The sequence below is a fragment of the Macaca thibetana genome, chromosome 3, assembly GCF_024542745.1.
Source record: "Macaca thibetana thibetana isolate TM-01 chromosome 3, ASM2454274v1, whole genome shotgun sequence".
Classification (NCBI taxonomy): Eukaryota; Metazoa; Chordata; class Mammalia; order Primates; family Cercopithecidae; genus Macaca; species Macaca thibetana.
Window position 1 is genome coordinate 93,853,296 of NC_065580.1, and position 20,852 is coordinate 93,874,147.

Genomic DNA, 20,852 nt, shown 5'->3' on the forward strand with positions numbered 1-20,852 from the left:
TGGGATCAACAGAAGCCTACCTATCTCTTAACAACCACGCTAAAGATTTTGAGAACACCAGGGTATCTACGTTCAGTTTGCTGTCGTGGTTAGGATTCTTTTCAGCAATAATTCTGCCTTGACTGGCCAGTCTACCTTTCCTGTGCTTGCAGTCTTAATGCTCTGTTTGTCTGTTTTCAAAGAAGGAAGGCTAAATATCAATTACTTTATCCTTACCAAAATCTTATGCCTCTTGAAAGCTATATAGCTTATGTCTCCAACTTATGTTCTCCCATTCAACTAATTAACTGTTAAATAAGCATTTTGTTTCCCCTTAGCTAATTTAAGTTTTCAAATAAGGCCACAACAACAGGCCTCTGACAATCTCCAAATATCCTTGGGTTTATCACATTATCTCATATTTTCCAACAGGGACTTGGCTCTACCAAGTATTCAATATAAATCTTTGTAAAGTAAAACATGGCCAGGTACAGCGGCTCACGCCTGTAATCCCAGCACTTTAGGAGGCTAAGGTGGGCAGATCACTTGAGCCCAGGAGTTTAAGACCAGCCTGGGCAACATGGTGAAACTCCATGTCTACAAAAAATACAATAAAAAAATTAAAAAAAATGCCAGTCTCATAACCCAGCCTCAAAATAAATAAAAATTAAAACACTATGGAGCCTCTACTTTCTCACTGCCCTCACTTTTATCCCTCATTCTACTGAGGGTATAAAAGGTAAAATTTTCCTGGTCTTCTTACGTGATCGTGATACAACTAAAGAACAAAATTAGTCAAAAAAAGAAGAGAAAGAAAAATCAATTTGTTTTATGACTCATACCACAATTTCCATCATGTCTGAGACCTTATGCAAATTGCCAAAAAATTTTAAATGAACAAAGGATACAAACAGAAGAAATAACAGAATGTGTTTAAACATATTAAAAGCCTCCACTCTCACTTATGGGAAAAGTGAAAATTAACATGATATATCACTTTCACATACTAGATTGGGAAAGTGTGATAAAGTCCTGTGTTGGGGAGAATTGGAGAAATGGACACCCCCACAACGCTGATGAGAATTTAAACTAGCTCAAGCTCTACAACAAAATTTAAAGTGCAGTTCTACTTCTGGGAATTTATCATACAGATACATGCTTGCATACACATGACACGCAAAAAGAGATTCACTACGATATTGTTCATAACTGCAAGAGACTGGAAACAACCTAAATATCCAAACTGAGATTAATCAAAGTCATGCCATATCTGTACAATCAAGTACTATGTAACTATAAAAAATATATTTATATACACAAAACATTCAAATGCTATGGTATCATTTGTGTAAAAGCAGGAATAGATACATGTAGCATTTGTTTTCCACATGGTTATCTCCCAAGAGATGAGGTAGTTGGGGAGTAATACTAGGAGGAAGATTTGTACTATGTGCATCTTCAAATCTTTTATATTTTGAACCATGTGAGTGTTAACGATTTTACAAATAAAGTTCCATTTACCTTATACACATTTCCATCTTCTCAGTCTTATCTTTCCTTTCATAGTCCCTCCCAAGTGAGTATTGCCTTTAGTAACCTAGCTGAGGTCCTACTCTTGCAGCTCATTTTACCTTTCCCCTTCAGGGCTCAGAGTCAGCCAGTGTGGTCTTTTCTTTCACCTGTCTGACACAGAGGACAGTCAGCCTGCTCCTGCCAGTATGGTATCTGGAGGTAGTTCAGGCTTCCATAGTCACCTAACACCCAGTGCTATGCTACTGAGCACTTTGTATGCCATTCTTTCATGTTCATATTCTGAGCAGATCTGTTAAAGGCCATAAATTTGTGGGACCCCCATTTCTCTCTCTAGTGCTCAGTTTATTAGATCATTTCAAGCCTATAGAATTATCTTTTCCTAGGGGAGACTGTTTGATCTGTAAAGTACTGCCTGTTTTTACTGCACTGGAATATATTTTTTCCCATAAATCTAAGAGCAAATTACACTGATCCAACGTCTGCACGCTCCTAAATGACAATAGTAATCAGGTAATCAGTGAGTAAGAAGACTTAACATTTAACACTGTTGTTTAACACATGATCCAACTTACCAGCTTTAGATAAAATAGCAATAATATATGTGTCATACAAGACTGGGAGAGGGGGAGAGACTTTACGTTATTTGGCAACAATACCAAGGCCCAGAGTTTCTGCAAATAGGGTGTGATTTAGTTTCATACTAGACCACTCTATTATTGGCATTAAAGATATATTGAAAATGTAATACAACTTTAACCAATGTAGATTCTTATTAGACATTCAAACTTAAAAAGAAAGGTACAATTACAGGGTCAAACTTTGTAAAATAAAGCTTCTCTCTGCCACCCACCAGCCCTTATCAATTGAGAAATCCATAAAATATGTTACTGTACTTAACTTAGTTATTATATAAAGATTAAAAGTTTCAAGCTGCTTACTGTCTAGCTTGGTCCTTACTGGAATAGGTTACATTTACAACTGCAGTTTCCGAGTCAGTGTTCACTAGAGGAAGAGAAAAACAAAGAAAATAAAAGTTAGTTTTATTTCTACTTCCTTCCTTTTACAAATTTGAAAGCAATTCAGAAGACATGTACCTTGCTCACAGCTCTCCACCACTCCATACTGGACTAGTAAACTATCCAGCACCTATCAGGAGGGGGAGAGAAAATTAAAAATTTTGAGTTTCCCAAGTTATTATCAAGGGCAGGAATATGTCTTAAAATCACTAAGTAATTGTGATGGAAAAGAGCCAAAAAATTATCTGGGGCTTTGGACTGCCGAACTAAGGGATGGATACCACAAATACCACACTCAGACTTGTCTCTTCTGCCCTCTCCTAGATCCCTGACATTAATCTCATTTCCTAGGGCTAACCAAGAAGTAACACCGGCTCAGCAAAGTATGCAAAGTCACAGCCGCCTGGTTCCTGAGGCTGAAGAAGGAGCATATATTTCTCACACATACACAAACACATCATCATACTTTCTACTTGTATACAAAGTCACTAGATAAGGGACCAAGTTAAAAACTAAAGTTTAACGGGGGGTGGTGGCTCGCACCTGTAATCCTAGCACTTTGGGAGGCCAAGATGGGAGCATTGCTTGAGGCCAGGAGTTCGAGACCAGCCTGGTCAACATAGTGAGACCCCATCTCTAAAAAATAAAATAAAAAGAGAAAAAAACTAAAGTTTTATCTATAATATGTTCTTTTCCAAAGGACTTCCTTTACAGCTCTAATGGTTCTTACAGAACAGATTGCTCAAGGCAGGCTAGCAAAATGAAGACAGCACAGTGCATACTCTACCTGGAGTCTAATTTAAAGCCCAACATAAATACATAGACAGCAAAAGTATGAAATGAAGCGAACATTTCTTAGTCTACACAGGGTTGGAAAATGTACAATCTGAAGTTATCTATGTTTTCACCATCTTTCCTGTAGCTGTATTATTAGAGTACGCATGTTATCCAAATGGAGAGGCTGTTAAAACAGTAACTCTACGTTTATTGTAATATCAACTGCAGATGTATGTCTCGTCAATATAAACCAAATTCAGGTGTCCTTAGCTTCTAAGAGCTATAGCAAAACCAAGTAAGCTTCTGTAAATAATAGCAAACTACTTACTCATCAATTTAACTACAAATTTTCTTATGTATGTATGTATGTATGTATGTATGTATGTATGAGACAGGGTCTTGCTATGTCACCCAGGCTGGAGTGTAGTGACATGATCACAGCTCACTGCAGCCTCAACCTTCTGAGTTTAAGTGATCCTCTCACCTCAGCCATCCAAGCAGCGGGCACTACAGGTGCACAGCGCCACCCTGAGCTAACTTTTAAATTTTTTTGTAGAGATGAGGTCTCACTGTGTTGCCCAGGCTGGTCTCAAACTCCTGAGCTCAAGGAATCCTCCTGCCTTGGCCTCCCAAAGTGCCGCGATTACAGATGTTAGCCCTAGCCTAACTGCAAAGTTAAAAAGGCTGTTCCTTGAAAATGTTTTTCAGGCGCCAGGAAACAGTAAACCATTAGAAAACAAATTTTTATGATAATTTACTACTAAACTTAAGCAATTTCTTCTAAATGAAGTTTTATCTTAGGTGGTATATTTTAGGCTTTTGTCTACTGTTTCCAGTTTGAAACATATAACACGGTTTGTCTGGGGGTGAGCTTTTGTTTTTAGTTTTGGGTCAGGGTCTCACTGTCACCTATGCTGGAGTGCAGTGGCACGACCATAGCTCACTGTATCCTCAACCACTGGGCTCAAGCAATCCTCCCACACCAGCTTTCTGAGTAGCCAGCACTACAGGTGCATGCCACCACACCTGGCTAATTTTTAAGTTTTTCGTAGAGATGGGGGTCTCACTATGCTGCCCAGACTGGTCTCAAACTCCCAGATTCAAGAGATCGTCCCAGCTGAGCCTCCCCAAGTGCTGAGATTACAGGCGTGACCCAGCGCCTGGCCTGGTTTTTCTTTTAAATAAGGTTAATACCTATTTATGAGTGAAATGCCCTTTCATTTATTTTTATTTGGTAAATTTCCTTTGCATGAGGTAAACTGAATTTTTATTTGGTAAATTTCTTTTGCATGAGGTATACACACAGAAGCACATTAATCTTTGTCTCTGATTACAGCTACTGTTAATCACAAAAAGACATTCAAATATTTCATGAGTGAAGTGAATACTTCAGAGGAGGAAATCCTGGTATATCTTATAGGAAGGGTACTCTGTAAAAGTGCTTGTCTGTTTTATAGGTGAATTTGCCATATGATGTTGATCACAGACTCATTTTATAAAGGCCAAAAATTAAGAAATCTCTCACGCTGCCATTCAAAGAGAAAATATACAACACATAATTCCTTAAATTAAAAACAAGGATGGCCGGGCACAGTGGCTCATGCCTGTAATCCCAGCACTTTGGGAAGCCGAGGTGGGTGGATCACCTGAGGTCAGGAGTTCAAGACCAGCCTGGCCAACATGGCAAAACCTCGTCTCTATTAAAAATACAAAAATAGTGGCAGGGCACGGTGGCTCACATCTGTAATCCCAGCACTTTGGGAGGCCGAGGTGGGCAGATCACGAGGTCAGGAGTTCGAGAGCAGCCTGGCCAACATGGTGAAGCCCTGTCTCTACTAAAACTACAGAAATTCGTTGGGCATGGTGGTATGCACTTGTAGTCCCAGCTACTCAGGAGGCTGAGGCAGGAGAACGGCTTGAACCCAGGAGGCAGAGGTTGCAGTGGGCTGAGATCGTGCCACTGCACTTCAGCGTGGGTGACAGAGCAAGACTCTGTCTTTAAAAAAAAAAAAAAGAAAGAAAGAAGAAAACACAAAAAATTAGCTGGGCTTGGTGGCAGGTGCCTGTAATACCAGCTACTCAGGAGGCTGAGGCAGGAGAATTACTTGAACCTGGGAGGCGGAGCTTGCAGTGAGCTGAGACCACACCATTGCATTCCAGCCTGGGAAACAGAGCAAGACTGCACTTAAAAAAAAAAAAAAAAAAGAAAAAAAAAAAAAGGAGGAGGAGGGGGCAACCCTAATTTTCTAAACAAAAATGAAATTTTTTTCAATACAAAAAATGTTTTACTTCATACTTAAGTCAGAATTCTAACAAATTCATTCCACCTTCAGTAATGAAGGCAGGAGGAAAAGTATGTCTATCATCAAAATTTAGTTTTTAAATGAAAGCCACACTAATAATAGTAGAGCTTTATAGCAACTTGGATGGAGGCAGGGGTAGCAGAGGGGTTCTGGGAGTAGGGGGTAGTTGCCAGTTTAATATGTCATTTAAAATTTAGCTTTTAGGGCCAGACACATTGGCTCATGCCTGTAATCCAGCACTTTGGGAGGCCAAGGCAGGTGGATCACAAAGTCAGGAGATAGAGACCATCCTGGCTAACACGGTGAAATCCTGTCTCTACTAAAAATACAAAAAAATTAACGGGGCGCGGTGGCGGGCGCCTGTAGTCCCAGCTACTCAGGAGGCTGAGGCAGGAGAATGGCATGATCCTGGGACGTGGAGCTTGCAGTGAGCCGAGATCGCGCCACTGCACTCCAGCCAGGGGGACAGAGCGAGACTCCGTCTCCAAAAAAAAAAAAAAAAGACTGCCCCTGGGCATTCAAAGAGATCTGGAAATTTGCTAAGAAGGAGACACGTGTTCACAGACACGAGGCTCAACAAAGTTGTCTGGACCAAAGGAATAAGGAATGTCCTATACGATAATATGTGAGCAGCTGTCCAGGAAATGTAATGAAAATGAAGATTCGCCAAACGAGCTCTATATTTTGATTACCTGTGTACCTATTACCACTTTCAAAAATCTATAGTCAATGCGGATGAGAACTAGCCACAGATCATCAAATATGTTAAAGTTATAAAACCACACACACACACACACACACACACACACGAGAAGAAATATACATTAAAATTTTCACTGCATATATTCAAAACAAAATTGCTTGTATAGTTAAACATTCTATTCCTAAGAACAGACAAATGCTATTGGTTGTCAACTTCTGTGTAGGTAAAGTCTTTTTTTTTTTTTTTTTTAACAGCCTTACTCTATCACCCAGGCTGGAGTGCAATGGTACAATCTTGGCTCACTGCAACCTCCACCTCCCAGGTTCAAGTGATTCTCCTGTCTCAGCCTCCCAAGTAACTGGGATTACAGGCACAAGACACCACACTCAGCTAATTTTTGTATTTTCAGTAGAGACAGGGTTTCACCATGTTGCCCAGGCTGGTCTTGAACTCCTGACCTCAAGTGATCCACCTGCCTCGGCCCCCAAAGTGATGGGATTACAGGTGTGAGCCACCACACCCGGCCATATAAAGTCTTTAGAAAGGTAACTAGAAACTACAATCCTGTGCACTTTTTTAAAATGGTAAATTTTATTGTCTGTAAATAAAACTTCAACAAGCATGACTTTAAAACAAACAAACAAAAAACACAAACAAAAAGCCTTCTAATCCTTAGAAGAAATAGGTGCAGATTCAATCTTGGTACCTAGCTGTGAAAAAATTTAACACAACTTAGGAGATTTTACATACACCCCATAGATGGATTTCAGTGGATCTCTGATGTCTTACTCAAAGTTTCATGTACAAGGTTTGGAAGTAATGACAACAGAATAGGGAGAGGGCTGTCAATAGCCTAATAAGATTCCCAAATCTCAAAAGGATTTCCAACCCCCAAAACGACTTGAACTGTACTATAGTAACCCCATCAATCTTAAGGCAGGCCATTATCTGAATATGCTCTTTTATGTCAAGGGCTACCAAATGGTATCATGCCACTCCAGCCCCCTGAACTGTCAAAGAATAAATACAACTTACACTTGGTAAGTTCTGACATTTTGCTTTTTTTTTTTCATTTTTTTTTTTAAAGACAGAGTCTCAGTGGAGTGCAGTGACATGATCTTGGCTCACTGCAACCTCCGCCTCCCAGGCTCAAGCCATTCTTGTGCCTCAGCCTCCTGAGTAGCTGGGATTACATGCATGTGCCACCACGCCTGGCTACTTTTTGTATTATAGTAGAGACAAAGTTTTGCCACGTTGGCCAGGCTAGTCCTGAACTCCTGAGCTCAAGTGATCTGTCTGCCTCAGCCTCCTAAAGTGCTGGGATTACAGGTGTGAGCCACCGTGCCTGGCTGCATTTTGCTTAATTCTGCATAAACAGGAAGACAGTGTTCCTGTTACCTGTCACATAAACTATTTATGTGCCTGTTTTTGTCTCCTAGATTCTTGTCCCCTCTCAGTATCACTAATCCTTCTATGTCAACCACAAATATTTCTTTTAAACAGTCTTAAAGGCAAAAAAAAAAAAAAAACCAAAAAACAAAAAACAAAGCAAACAAAAAAAACATGAAAAAAAACCAAAAAGGCTTCCACTGTATATTTCCAACACTTTCACAAGTTCCCATACCCAAATAAAATCTTAAACCAGAAAGGAAACATTTCTCTATGCGTACGTAAGTTTAAATTCCAGTGACAGGGGAGGGAGGAGGGGTATAAATGCAAAGTAAACCCTCATAGAAAATGTCGTTCTTGAATTCCCCCCTATTATGTATTTAGGACGTGAAAGCCTCAAATGTTCAGCCTTTTTTAAAAAAAAGTTCATCCACAGCTGGGTGCAGTGGCTCACGCCCATAATCCTGGCACTTTGGGTGGCTGAGGTGGGTGGATCACTTGAGGTCAGGAGTTTGAGACCAGCCTGGCCAACATGGTGAAACCTCATCTCTACTAAATATACAAAAATTAGCTGGACATGGTGGCATGCACCTGTAGTCCCAGGTACTTGGGAGGCTGAGGGAGAAGAATCCTTGAACCCGGGAGGCGGAGGTTGCAGTGAGCTGAGATTGCACCACCGCACTGCAGCCTGGGCAACAGACTCCATCTATTTAAAAAAAAAAAAAAAAGTTCATCCAAACGTATTAACAGTACAGAAAGAATCCCATGAAAAATGCAAAGATTATCACTTCCTGAATGTAGTAGAACAAAATTAAGATCACTTATAATAGTCTGAAGTAGAAACAACCTGAATGAATGCTTACTGACTGATGAATGGAAACAAATGTGGTATATTTGTACAATGGAATATTATTCAATAAAAGTACCATAAAAGGGAGGTACTTATACATACTGCAATATAGACAGACCTTGAAAGTATTATGTTACCTTGTTAGTATAGTGGTTTTAAATTAAAAAAAAAAAAGAAAGAAAAGAAGGCATTATGCTAAGTGAAAAAGACAGTCACACAAAACTACTTATTATATGATTTCATTTGTATGAAATGTTCAGAATAAGGAACTCTACTATAGACAGAAAGTAGATTAGTGGTTTCTATGGGCTGAGGAAAGTGAAAGTGGAGGGCGATAAATGTTTATTTTTGAGGTGATGAAAATGTCCTAAAATTGTGGTGATAGTTGCACATTATCTATTAACATACTAAGCCAGGATAGTGGCTCACATCTGTAATCCCAGCACTTTGGGAGGCCCAAGAGGGCGGATCACTTAAGGTCAGGAGTTTGAGACCAGCCTGACCAACATGGAGAAACCCCATACCTACTAAAACTACAAAATTAGCCGGGCGTGATCACGCATGCCTGTAATCCCAGCTACTCAGGACACTGAGGAGGAGAATCACTTGAATCCGGGAAGCAGAGGTTGTGGTGAGCTGAGATCGCACCATTGCACTCCAGCCTGGGCCACAAGAGCAAAACTCCATCTCAAAAGAAAAAGAAAGAAAGAAAGAAAAAAAAAAAACTAAAAAAAAAAAAAAAACCAAAAAATTAATTGAATTGTACACTTTAAATGGCGAATTGCATAGTATGTGAATTATATCTCAATAAAGCTGTTAAAAAAATACTAAGAGCAACTTTACCAGGTAATGGCCTAGTTTTGCATTTTAAACTTTGAAGTATTATTGATCGCTTCTTGGCCTTTTGGCCAAGAATCATAAACAGAACCAGCCTAGTCTGGTTCAACTTTGTGTGACAAAATGGTGATTTGTTCTTCAGTTGCCATGGATCCCCAGCTTGCAAGTTCTGTAACCTGAGCCTGTCCAGATGAATCACACATGCAACCACAAGCAGAACCTAAGTGCCTGGACTGAGACAGGACCAAATTAAGAAGTGGACACCACATGACATGATCCATGATCCAATCAGATTGAGTCCTGGTATCACCTCCTGGTATGATCCAGTCAGATCACACCTCCTGGCATCAGATCACTGTAAGATTCAATCAGATCATACCTCATTAACCTCTGTCTATAAAGTATGTCCCAGCCCCCACCTGGGGGTGACAGATTTGAGCCTGACCGTCTCCTTGCTTGACAGTCTTACCACGAACTTTTCTCTTTACAAAAGAACCTATGCTTTGGTGTTTGGCTTTCCACTGCACACGGACAAACAGAACCAGTTTCGTTCAGTAACAGTATCACTGAAATACAGGATAAACTGCATGAAATTTGATTCACTTTGACATTATGTATACACTAACGAAAAGATCACCATCATGACAAGTTTCTTCATGCCTCTCTTCAATCTAGTAGCCTAGTTTACTGACACATACAGAGATCACTGCAACAAAGACAGTTTAAAAAACTGTCTTTGACCTGCAATGTGATCAGATTTCCTCAGCCACACACCAGTTATATCCCCACCTCCCTCACAAAACTGGCTGTATTTAGCTGGTACCACTATGGGCGTGAGGTAGATAATTTATGTTCTGCAGGTAAGCCTTCTGCTGACTGCTTAGTCTTTATACCCACTGCTCAAGTCCCATCACTTCTGGGCTATCTGAATCGAGTCTGATTAGTATGCTTGCCTGTAGCCTAACACTCTATGACTATATCCTCCTGCCAGCAGGTACTACCCTTCTGTGGTTTCGAACTGCCATTATAACTTGTCCAAACTTCAACATGGCATAAGAGGTTGTCAGTTACCTGGTACTACTTCTCTCTTCCATATATTCAATGTACTTCCCACACCTATGCACCAGTAACACCCTCAAAACTGGGTAAAGTCTCTCTCGTCATCTCCCTAATGCCCGTTCTTGGAAATCAAAGCAATGTCACTTTATAATCGCTTTCCTGATCTTTATTTTCCTGCTAGTGATTATTAACCACAGTGATGTGATTGTCAGGTGTGTCACAGTAATGTATTTTTCAGAGTCACATTGACTTCCATGCTTAAGCTGGCAGGGAATTTATAATACATACGATCTTAGATTCCAAATCTTTTTTATTTGACTATGTTACATTTGCCTTATGTGTTTCAGAAGATGGAACAACAATGTCGGGCATTATAGTCTGCGCACCAATCTATATCCTGAAAATCTCTCTGGAAATGGGTTACTCCTTCATTGTGGCTCTAAAACAGAGCTGCACGATCCCATAAACCTCATGAGGCAAGGGACCATGTCTTACCTTTGAACCCAGTGCTCAGGATCAGTGATGAACAATAAAAGGTTAAAATGAAGTCACATTTTTATGTTTTACAGGGCAAAGGAAGCTAGTTCTAGGTTTCTTTTTCTTTCTTAGAAAGAGAGTCTCGCTCTGTCATCCAGGCTGGTGTGCAGTGGCATGATCTCAGCTCACTGCAACCTCCACTTCCTGGGCTCAAGCCATTCTCCCACCTTGGCCTCCCGAGAAGCTGGGATTACAGGCATGTGCCACTGCGCCCAGCTAATTTTTTGTATTTTTAGTAGAGACAGAGTTTTGCCATATTGGCCAGGCTGGTCTCAAACTCCTGACCTCAAGTGATCTGCCCACCTTGGCCTCCCAAAATGCTGGAATTACAGGCATGAGTCACCATGCCCAGCCAGTTCTAGGTTTCTTTAAAAGTCCATAATAATATAAGCAAACGGGTATTCATCAGGAATTTATACAAAAGATGTAGAAGTGGAACAAGCATTACAAAAATCACAGTGAGATTAAAGTATTAATAAAATGCAATGCGGGATAGTTAATGCTCACTTGCCCACACCTTGCCAACACACACACACACACACACACACACACACACACACACACACACACACACACACACACACACACACACACACACACACACACACACACACACACACACACACACCCTTCCAAACACCAAAGCCAATCTCAGTCACTGGGGAGGGGTTTCTAGAAAGAAGTCACCTTGACTACCACTCACTGCAACAAGAGACAAAAAGTCTCCACAGAATCACCCTTAGAGCTAGGGATATGGAGATGAAGGGAACATCCTCCAAACAGCTAAGCATATTTTATAGAAACAGGAACTACTTATCTGTTATCGGTAAGTTCATCTCAGGAACTGTTCTTTTACATCTATCTGTGAGAAATGGCTATATTACAAAATGAAGAACAATCTGTATTGCAGGTTTCAAATAATCATTTCCAGTTAAATATTGATATATAATTCCAAAACAAAATAAAGAAATATCCACCTTAATGTATATTTCTCTAAAATGTTAGCATCGTAATTACTTGGATAACACTCAAACCATTCCTCACACTGCTGCGAAAATGACTGTCAAGTTGAGAAAGCCAGCACCGCAGACCAGACCATTAATAAGATCCTAAACCATGCTGCATATCCCCTTTATCATTGAAAACCCCAAAGGGAAGCCCAGCCTTCATCATACCAACTTTCTAGCAAAGCCTCCCAACTTTCTAGCCACCTTCAATGCTCACAAGTTAGATCCTCTAACATGGGGAGGAGATGATGCTTCAGGACTCCTAGGAGTCATGTGATCAGAGCCTCCAAGAGAGAACAGTCCAAGTTACAATCCGGTAACACTGACCTCTGAAGTCACAGTGGAAAAACTGAATCCACAGCTTAAGGGGCTTACATTATGTTTCTCTTGGGCAGTGCTGAACTAGACTGATTTTATTTTTATTTTAAATTTATTTTTTATTTCAATAGGTTTTTGGGGAATGGGTGGTATTTGGTTACAAGAATAAGTTCTTTTTTTCTTCTTTTTCTTTTTTGAGACGGAGTCTCACTCTGTCACCCAGGCTGGAGTGTAATGGCATGGTCTCGGCTCACCACAACCTCCACCACCCGGGTTCAAGCAATTCTCCTGCCTCAGCCTCCCGAGTAGCTGGGACTGCAGGTATGTGCCACCACCCCAGGCCAATTTTTGTATTTTTAGTACAGACAGGGTTTCACTACGCTGGCCAGGCTGCTCTCGAACTCCTGACCTCGTGATCTACCTGCCTTGGCCTCCAAAAGTGCTGGGGATTACAGGTGTGAGCCACTGTGCCCGGCCTACATAAATAAGTTCTTTAGTGGTGATTTCTGAGATTCTGGTGCACCCATCACCCAGGCAGTGTACACTGTACCCAATGTGTACTCTTATACCTCACCCTCCTCCCACCCTTTCCCCCAAGTACCCAAAGTCCACTGTATCATTCTTATGCCTTCGCATCCTCATAGCCCAGCTCCCACTTATGAATGAGAGCATGTGACATTTGGTTTTCCATTCCTGAGTTACTTCAGTTAGAATAATACGGAACTAGACTGATTTTAAAAGCTGAGCTGAACAAGTCACACCCTACTACAAACTCTAAGACATCCCTAACAAGTGCCCTGAAGGCCCTGTGTCCCGCTCATCCTTTAAGGCCATTCTCTTCTCTCCAACCACACCAGCCTTCATTCAGTCATGAATCAGGGCTGCTAACATTTGAGTGCTTTCTGGCAGCAGCATTGTCCCAAATGCTTTATCTACTTTAACTCAAATCCACACAATCCCATGACACAACATTATTCCATGTTATAGATGGGTAAACTGCAGCACAGAAAAGTTCACAGTGTCAGAACCTGGACAGATAAATGCTGGAGAAATGATTCGAACTCCAGCTCACAGACTCCAGAGCCCAAACTCTTAATCACTTGGTCTAGTAAGCTGCCTCATTTCCCTACCCAATTTAAATAAAATATAAATACACAGATGGAAACCAGTTCAATCCTTACTTGGCCATCACTTGCACTGGAAAATCAAATCTGTCTGTTGGCCGGTTAAGAGCTTTATTAACTCCCGTGTATCCCTAGCTTATGTTCCAAGTACTAAATACTATACTTCTATACATCTCAGTTAGAAGAAGGTATTAGCCAGCATTAATGTGTGCTACATTTTACTCACAGAAATACTCATAAAAACATTCAAAATAGTTCAACGTTAGGTGGTTTTTGAACCACCTGCTTTCAAAACAGGGACTTCCCCCGACCCCTAGAAGAAAACCACTGTTGGTTTGGTGGGGTTTCTCCAAGTGTTTTTAGAAGTATGTGTGTCACATGAAAGGACGCTCTGCACCATTAGCCATTAGAGAAATGTAAATCAAAACCTCAAGGAGATACCACTTCACCTCCATTAGAATGGCTATAATTTTTTAAAAAAGAAGGAAAATATTATGACTCAAGGGACATAATAAAAAGAAAAATAAAAGGAAAATAACGAGTGTTGACTTGGATGTGGAAAAATCAAAACCCTCACACATTGCTGGATAAAATGGTATAGCTGCTATGAAAAACAGTACAGCAGTTCCTCAAAAAAAAAAAAATTAAAAATAGAACTACCATATGATCCATCAATTCCACTTCTGGGTATTGATATGGTTTGAACATTGTGTCTTCAAATCTCATGCTGAAATGTGATCCCCAGTGTTGGGGGTGGGGCCAGGTGGGAGATGTTAAGGTCATGGGGGCAGACCCTTCATGAATGGCTTGGTGCCATCCTTGAGGTAACAAGTGAGTTATTGCTCTGTGAGCTCACATGAGATCTGGTTGTTTTCAAAGAGCCTGGAACTTCCTTTTCTCTCTTGCTCCCTCTCATGCCATGTGACATGCCCACTCCCCTTTGCCTTTCACCATGAGTAAATGCTTTCCGGGCCTCACTAGAAACTGAGCAGATGCTGGAGCCATGCTTGTACAGCCTGAGGAACCGTGAGCCAAATAAACCTATTTTCTTTATAAATTACCCAGCCTCAGGTATTCCTTTACAGCAACACAAATGAACTAACCAAGTATATATTCAAAAGAACTGAACACAGGGACTCAAAGAAGTATTTCTACACCCATGTTCACAGGAGCATTATTCACAATAGCCAATAATTGAAAGGTGAAAGCATCCCAAGCATCCTCTGACTAATGACTGGATAAAACAAAACGTAGTACATATAAACAGTCATCCCTCAGTATCTGTGAGGGATTGGTTTCAGCAACCCCCTACCTTGGATACCAAAATTCATAGACGCTCAAGCCCTTATATAAAAATAGTATAGTAGAGGCTAGGCATGGTGGCTCATGTACGTAATCCCTGCGCTTTGGGAGGTCAAGTTATCACTTGAAGCAAGGGATCACTGGAGGCCAAGAGTTTGAGACCAGCCTGGGCAACACAGGAAGACCTCATCTCTACAAAAATAAAAATAATTAAGACAGGTGTGGTGGTGAGTGCCTGTACTCGCAGCTACTCTGGAGGTTGAGGTGGCAGGAATGCTTGAACCCAGAGTTAGGAGGATACAGTAAGCTATGATTACGCCACTGCACTCCATCCTGGGTGACACAGTGAGACTCTGTCTCCAATAATGATGATGATGATGATGATGATGATGATAAACAAGTAAAAGTTTAAAAATAAAATGATTTTATATTGTGTGAATTTCTCAATATTTAAAAAGGTATGTGTATATGCTCATATAGTCACATATATACCCAAAGAACAGTATTTGTTGAGTTTTAAATTTTCATACTAGAGTGTCAAATACTGTTTTAAATGTTTTACATAATCCATCTTATTTACACCTCAGAATGTAGCAATTATCCCCATTTCATATATGAATAAACTGAGTTCGATTTTAAGTAACTTGCTCAAGTATGACATTCCTCACCTTGCTACCCTCCCCCACCACCCCAGTCTGTCATCTTGGTGATACATCCTTCTTGGTAAATGCAAGCCTTTGGAACTGCCACATGGAATTTCAATAGCTGGGAGTCCCAGCTATTGATCTGCTATCTTTCTTTCATTCCACCCGCTTCAGGCATAGGGTCCCCCAACATGCCATACAGTCTGGGGAGAGTTGAGCAAAGAACTAGGACAGCACTGACTGCCCAGGGTCCCCTTCTAGGCTTTTCACCTCTAAACCAAAATGCAAAGGCTAGAGAATCCTAGAAGCAAACACCAGTTTCAGTAACTAACTTACTCCTTTAGCAGAAAGGCAGGACTATCATTCCAAACAGCCACAAATTACTAGAGAAAAAGGGAAAGAGAGCAGTTCAGAACAAAGCCTAATTACAACTCTAACATAATTTTGGTAAAATCACAGAATAAGAAGTGAATTTTCCAAATGAGGTGAAAAATGTCCAAGATTATATGGCCTCCAAAAGCAGTAGCAGACCATCCCGATGCTGGCATTTTACCCACTACCCCCATTTAAAGCTTATTTTAAAAGTAAGAATAAAAGCAACTGGAGGAGGAGAAGAGGTAGATTCCAAAGTCAATAATGATAGGAATGTTTCCTACAAGAATTAGTCCTTCAGGTGTGCAGCAGTTATCCTTCTGGCTCTATGGGGCCTTATAATAAAATTCCTAGACCAGTTCAATAAAGGGAAAAAAGAAAACTCAGAATCTCTCACTACTGACTTACGCCATAGAATTGAATTTAGCATGAGCAGTTCTCAACATTCCATCAATAGGTGCAGTTAAGAATACCAGACTACATGAAAACACGTGATTTCGTAAAATTGACTTTAAAATACACAAATAATTTTGGGAAAACACAGCAGCTCCACTTGCAAAAGGGCAAAGGAATCACAGCTAACAGATGCTAATATCAACATACAGCGTTAACAAGGGATCACTGGAAGAAGTCTTAAACTTTGCCGGGAGGAGTGTTAATTGAGATATTTCTCAAAAGACATTTGGCAATTAAAAAAAGCCTTGAGGCCAGGTGCGATGGCTCACCCCTGTACTCCCAGCACTTTGAGAGGCCAAGGCAGGCGGATCACCTGAGGTTCGGAGTTTAAGACCAGCCTGGGCAACATGGTGAAACCCCAACTCTACTAAAAATACAAAAATTAGCCAGGCATGGTGGCAGACACCTGTAATCCCAGCTACTTGGGTGGCTGAGGCAGGAGAATGGCTTGAACCTGGAAGGCAAAGATTGCAGTGAAGCAAGATCACATCACTGCACTTTAGCCTGGGCAACAGAGTAAGGCTCCATCTCCCAAAAAGCCTTGAGGCTGGGCATGGTGGCTCACACCTACAATCCCAACACTTTGGGAGGCTGAGGCAGGCGGATCGCTTGAGTCCAGGAATTCAAGACCATTTTGGGCAACATGGCTAGACCCCATCTCTACAAAAAATACAAAAAATTAGCTGGGAATGGTGGTGCATGCCTGTAGTCCCAGCTACACGGGAGGCTGAAGCAGAAGGATGCCTTGGCCCAGAAGGTCGAGGCTGCAATGAGCCAAGATCAACCTGGGCAACACAGCGAAACCCTGTCTCAAAGACCAAAATTAACTAAGTAACTAAATTAATTAATTAAAAAGCCTTGAAACATTGCTAAATCTTTGACCTGCTAATTTTATTTCTGTTCAATTGTCACTAAAGAAATCAGCAGGAATGTGGGTATAAATTTATCCAGATATGTTCATAACTGTGGTAATTGTTACACGAGGAATGGTTAAGTAAATTACCAATTACACACAGAACAGAAAAAACATCCATTATAAACTTAATGAGTCCAATTACATAACATTTACAACAAAATTAAAAAAAGAAAAAAACTGTGCTAAAAAGAAAAGAACAAAAAAAAAATAAAATCTTTGTGCTTCAAAGAACACTATCAAGAAAGTGCAAAGACATAGATAACAGGAGAAAATATTTGCAAATCATACATCTGATAAGGGACTTGTATCTAGAATATACAAAGAACTCTTACAACTCAACACTAAAAGGCCGAGTAACCCATTTTTTTATGCACAGAGGAAGTGAATAGACATTTCCTCAAAGAAGATATATAGATGACTAATAAGCGCATGAAACAATGCTCGACATCATTAGTCAGTAGGGTAACAGAAATCAAACTAAAATGACCTATCGCTTCACACCCACTAGGACAGCTATAATTGAAAAGACAAATAATAAGGATATAGGGAAACTGGAACCCTCAGACATTGTTGGTGGGAATCTAAAATGGTACAGCCTCTTTGGAAAACTGTCTGGTTGTTCTTCAAAAAGTTACCATATGATCCAGCAATTCCATTCCTGGGTATATACCCAAAGAACTGAAAATCTATGTTTACACAAAAACATGTACACCAATGTTCAGATTGGACATTCATTGGAAACAACCCAAATGTCCATCAACTGATGGATGGATAAACAGTAAGTGGTATATTCACACAATAATTATTACCCAGCCATAAAAAAGAATGAATTACCTACTAAAATCTGGCTGCACCTTGAAAATATTATGCTAAGTGAAGAAAGCCAGACATAAAAGGCCATATAGTGTATGATTCCATTTATATTAAATGTCAAATCTAGAGACTCAGAAAGTAGATTAGTGGTTTCTAGGGCCTGGGAGGAGACTGGAAGATAGGAGGGGCAAGTGACTGTTAATGGCTATAGGGTTACTTTTGGGAGTAATTAATATGTCTTAAGATTAGTGGTGATACTTTCAAACCTTTAGAATATAATAAAAACCACTGAATTGTATGCTTCAGAAAGGTGAATTTTATGACATCAAATATAGTTCGATTTTTTTAAAAATTAAAAATGTTAATTTAAAACAGGATATAAAATCATACATGCAAGACCCAACCATGTTGAAAAATGCCTAATCATTAAACTGAACTATTAGTCATGGAATAATGTTGCCACTGGGAGAAAGACTTTTTCTTTTCACTTTTCATATTTGCTACAAGGAGTATATAATTTGAGAATCAGAAAGAAAACGAAAACAAATATCAAATCTGAATTACATTGGCCTTTAGATGGTTTTTTTTAAAAATGCCAGGAAAATAGACATTTCTCTTTTTAATTTTTGAGACAGAGTCTTGCTTTATCGCCCAGGCTGGAGTGCAGTGGTGTGACCTTGGCTCACTGTAACCTCTGCCTCCCAGGTTCAAGCAATTCTCCTGCCTCAGCCTCCTAAGTAGCTGGGATTACAGGTGTGCACCACCATGCCAGGCTAATTTTTGCTTTTTTTTTTTTTTTGGGAGACAGAGTCTTGCTCTGTCGCCAGGCTGGAGTGCAGTGGCACGATGTCGGCTCACTGCAACCTCCGCCTCCCGCGTTCAAGCCATTCTCCTGCCTCAGCCTCCCGAGTAGCAAGGACTACAGGTGCATGCCACCATGCCCAGCTAATTTTTGTATTTTTAGTAGAGACAGGGTTTCACCATGTTGGCCAGGATGGTCTCAATCTCTTGACCTTGTGATCCACCCGCCTTGGCCTCCCAAAGTGCTGGAATTACAGGTGTGGGTCACTATGCCCGGCCTTCTAGTCTTAAGGCTCCCCTGGGAGAGTACTGGAGAAACACAATTGAATGAGCAGAGCCAAATGTATGAATTATTTGGAGACCAGGCAGAGGAAAAAAAGATGCTTACCACACCAACTCATTGCGGCATATTGAACACACTGCTAGGCAAGGTCAGAGTTCTATGCAAGACAGGGGACTAAGGGAGTCCCTCCCTCCATTAGCATTTGTTTCCTATGATTGACATGTGTTTCATAATAAGTTCAGCTGCTTCTGAACACTGGGCAGACAAATTATCAGAGGGTTACAAATGTCCTTGAAATTTTCTCCTTCTGAAATTTATTGGTGGGGTGGAGCAGGTAGTTCTACAAGGCAAACCAAGGTTTCCCCACACCCAGTGTTGCTCTGTCTCAGCTAGTGTGTATTCAAGATAAAGGCATTTTTTGATCCCAGCCATGTTCTCTTATATCTGCTGTACTTAAAAAACTGCTTAAGTCCATGAGTACTGCTTTTGGTCCAAAATTCTATTAATCCAACTATTCACTCAGATCCTATCCCTCAGATGTGATCCCACTTCATGTTGTTTAGAAAAGATTTGGGTACCAATTTGGATAGCACCTACTGCGAGTAAACTGGGACTGGAAGCAGGCATTCTCAAGTAATTTTAAAGGTTTCAATGAGTAACAGGGGTCCATTAATAATCAAGGAGAAGTTATGGTTAGCAGAAGACAGTTTAGTTAACTGCAAATCTTTTAGGAAATCAATTCTATAAAACAGTAAATTGACCTCTCAGAAGCTCTATTCACCAACCAAGTTCACCTGGAGTTTAAAGATATTACAAAACAAAATCTCAATTTTCTAGTCTTCAAACTGCTCCTCATGTGCCTGCTTCTGTCCTCAACAACAGGATTCCCAGAGTTGTGTCTGCAACTCGCCACTCTCAGTCCATACTTGGTTTGGAACCTATATGCTCTTATAGCTTGTATTTGGTCCCTACAAAATATACATCCATGCATTGGCTATACACGGGGCAATTCCATGCATCTCTTATTGTTAACAAGTGAAGTCTTACACAGGTGCATTTAAGAGGTCAAGCTGTGGTCAGCTAACTGGTGAGGGGTCGGGGATGCAGAGAACTTAAGTGTCAACTTCTAAGATGACTTGGTAAAGTTGTAACTTGGAAATGTCTTTAAATATAAAAAGACTCTTTCAAAATTAATGTTCAGCCGTGAATATAAAACAATACCCACTGCACTGTGAATTTTGAGCTAAAAACCTTGGAAAATGCCCACCATGCCTCTTTTTTTTTTTTTTTGAGATGGAGTCTCCCTCTGTCGCCCAGGCTGGAGTGCAGTGGTGCGATCTTGGCTCACTGCAAGCTCTGCCTCCCGGGTTCACACCATTCTCCTGCCTCAGCCTCCTGAGTAGATGGGACTACAAGTGCCTGCCACCACGCCCAGCTAATTTTTTGTATTTTTTAGTAGAGACGGGGTTTCACCGTGCTAGCCAGGATGGTCTCGATCTCCTGACCTCATGATCCGCCTGCCTCAGCCTCCCAAAGTGCTGGGATTACAGGTGTGAGCCACCGCGCCCGGCCTACTGCCCACCATGCCTCTTGGCTGATGAGTGGCATCCATGCAATTTAATATGGTTCGAGACTGCCATACATTACTCTCATCCACTCCCAACTGATTCTCTACTAACTACCTTTAAACTAGAACACACTAGGTCTTCTTACTTCTAGGACACAATCCCTGATCACCCCAGTCTTGGTTAACTCCCTGTACTGGGATGAATAGCATCCTTTAAAAATTCACCAGTACCTGTGAATATAGCTCTAATCGAATTACTAATACGC

General features: G+C 40.7%; 1 protein-coding gene across 2 annotated transcripts in view; it reads right to left on the reverse strand.

The window, feature by feature from the left end:
- Positions 1-20,852, reverse strand: part of IGF2BP3 (insulin like growth factor 2 mRNA binding protein 3) — a 153,815-nt gene that overhangs the window by 44,279 nt on the left and 88,684 nt on the right. For both annotated transcript variants that reach the window (XM_050783129.1, XM_050783130.1), the window contains 2 exons: positions 2,607-2,658; positions 2,451-2,514 (listed from right to left, as the gene is read on the reverse strand). In XM_050783129.1, the coding sequence (XP_050639086.1) occupies positions 2,451-2,514; positions 2,607-2,658 (116 nt within the window). The remainder of the gene's footprint in view (positions 1-2,450; positions 2,515-2,606; positions 2,659-20,852) is intronic.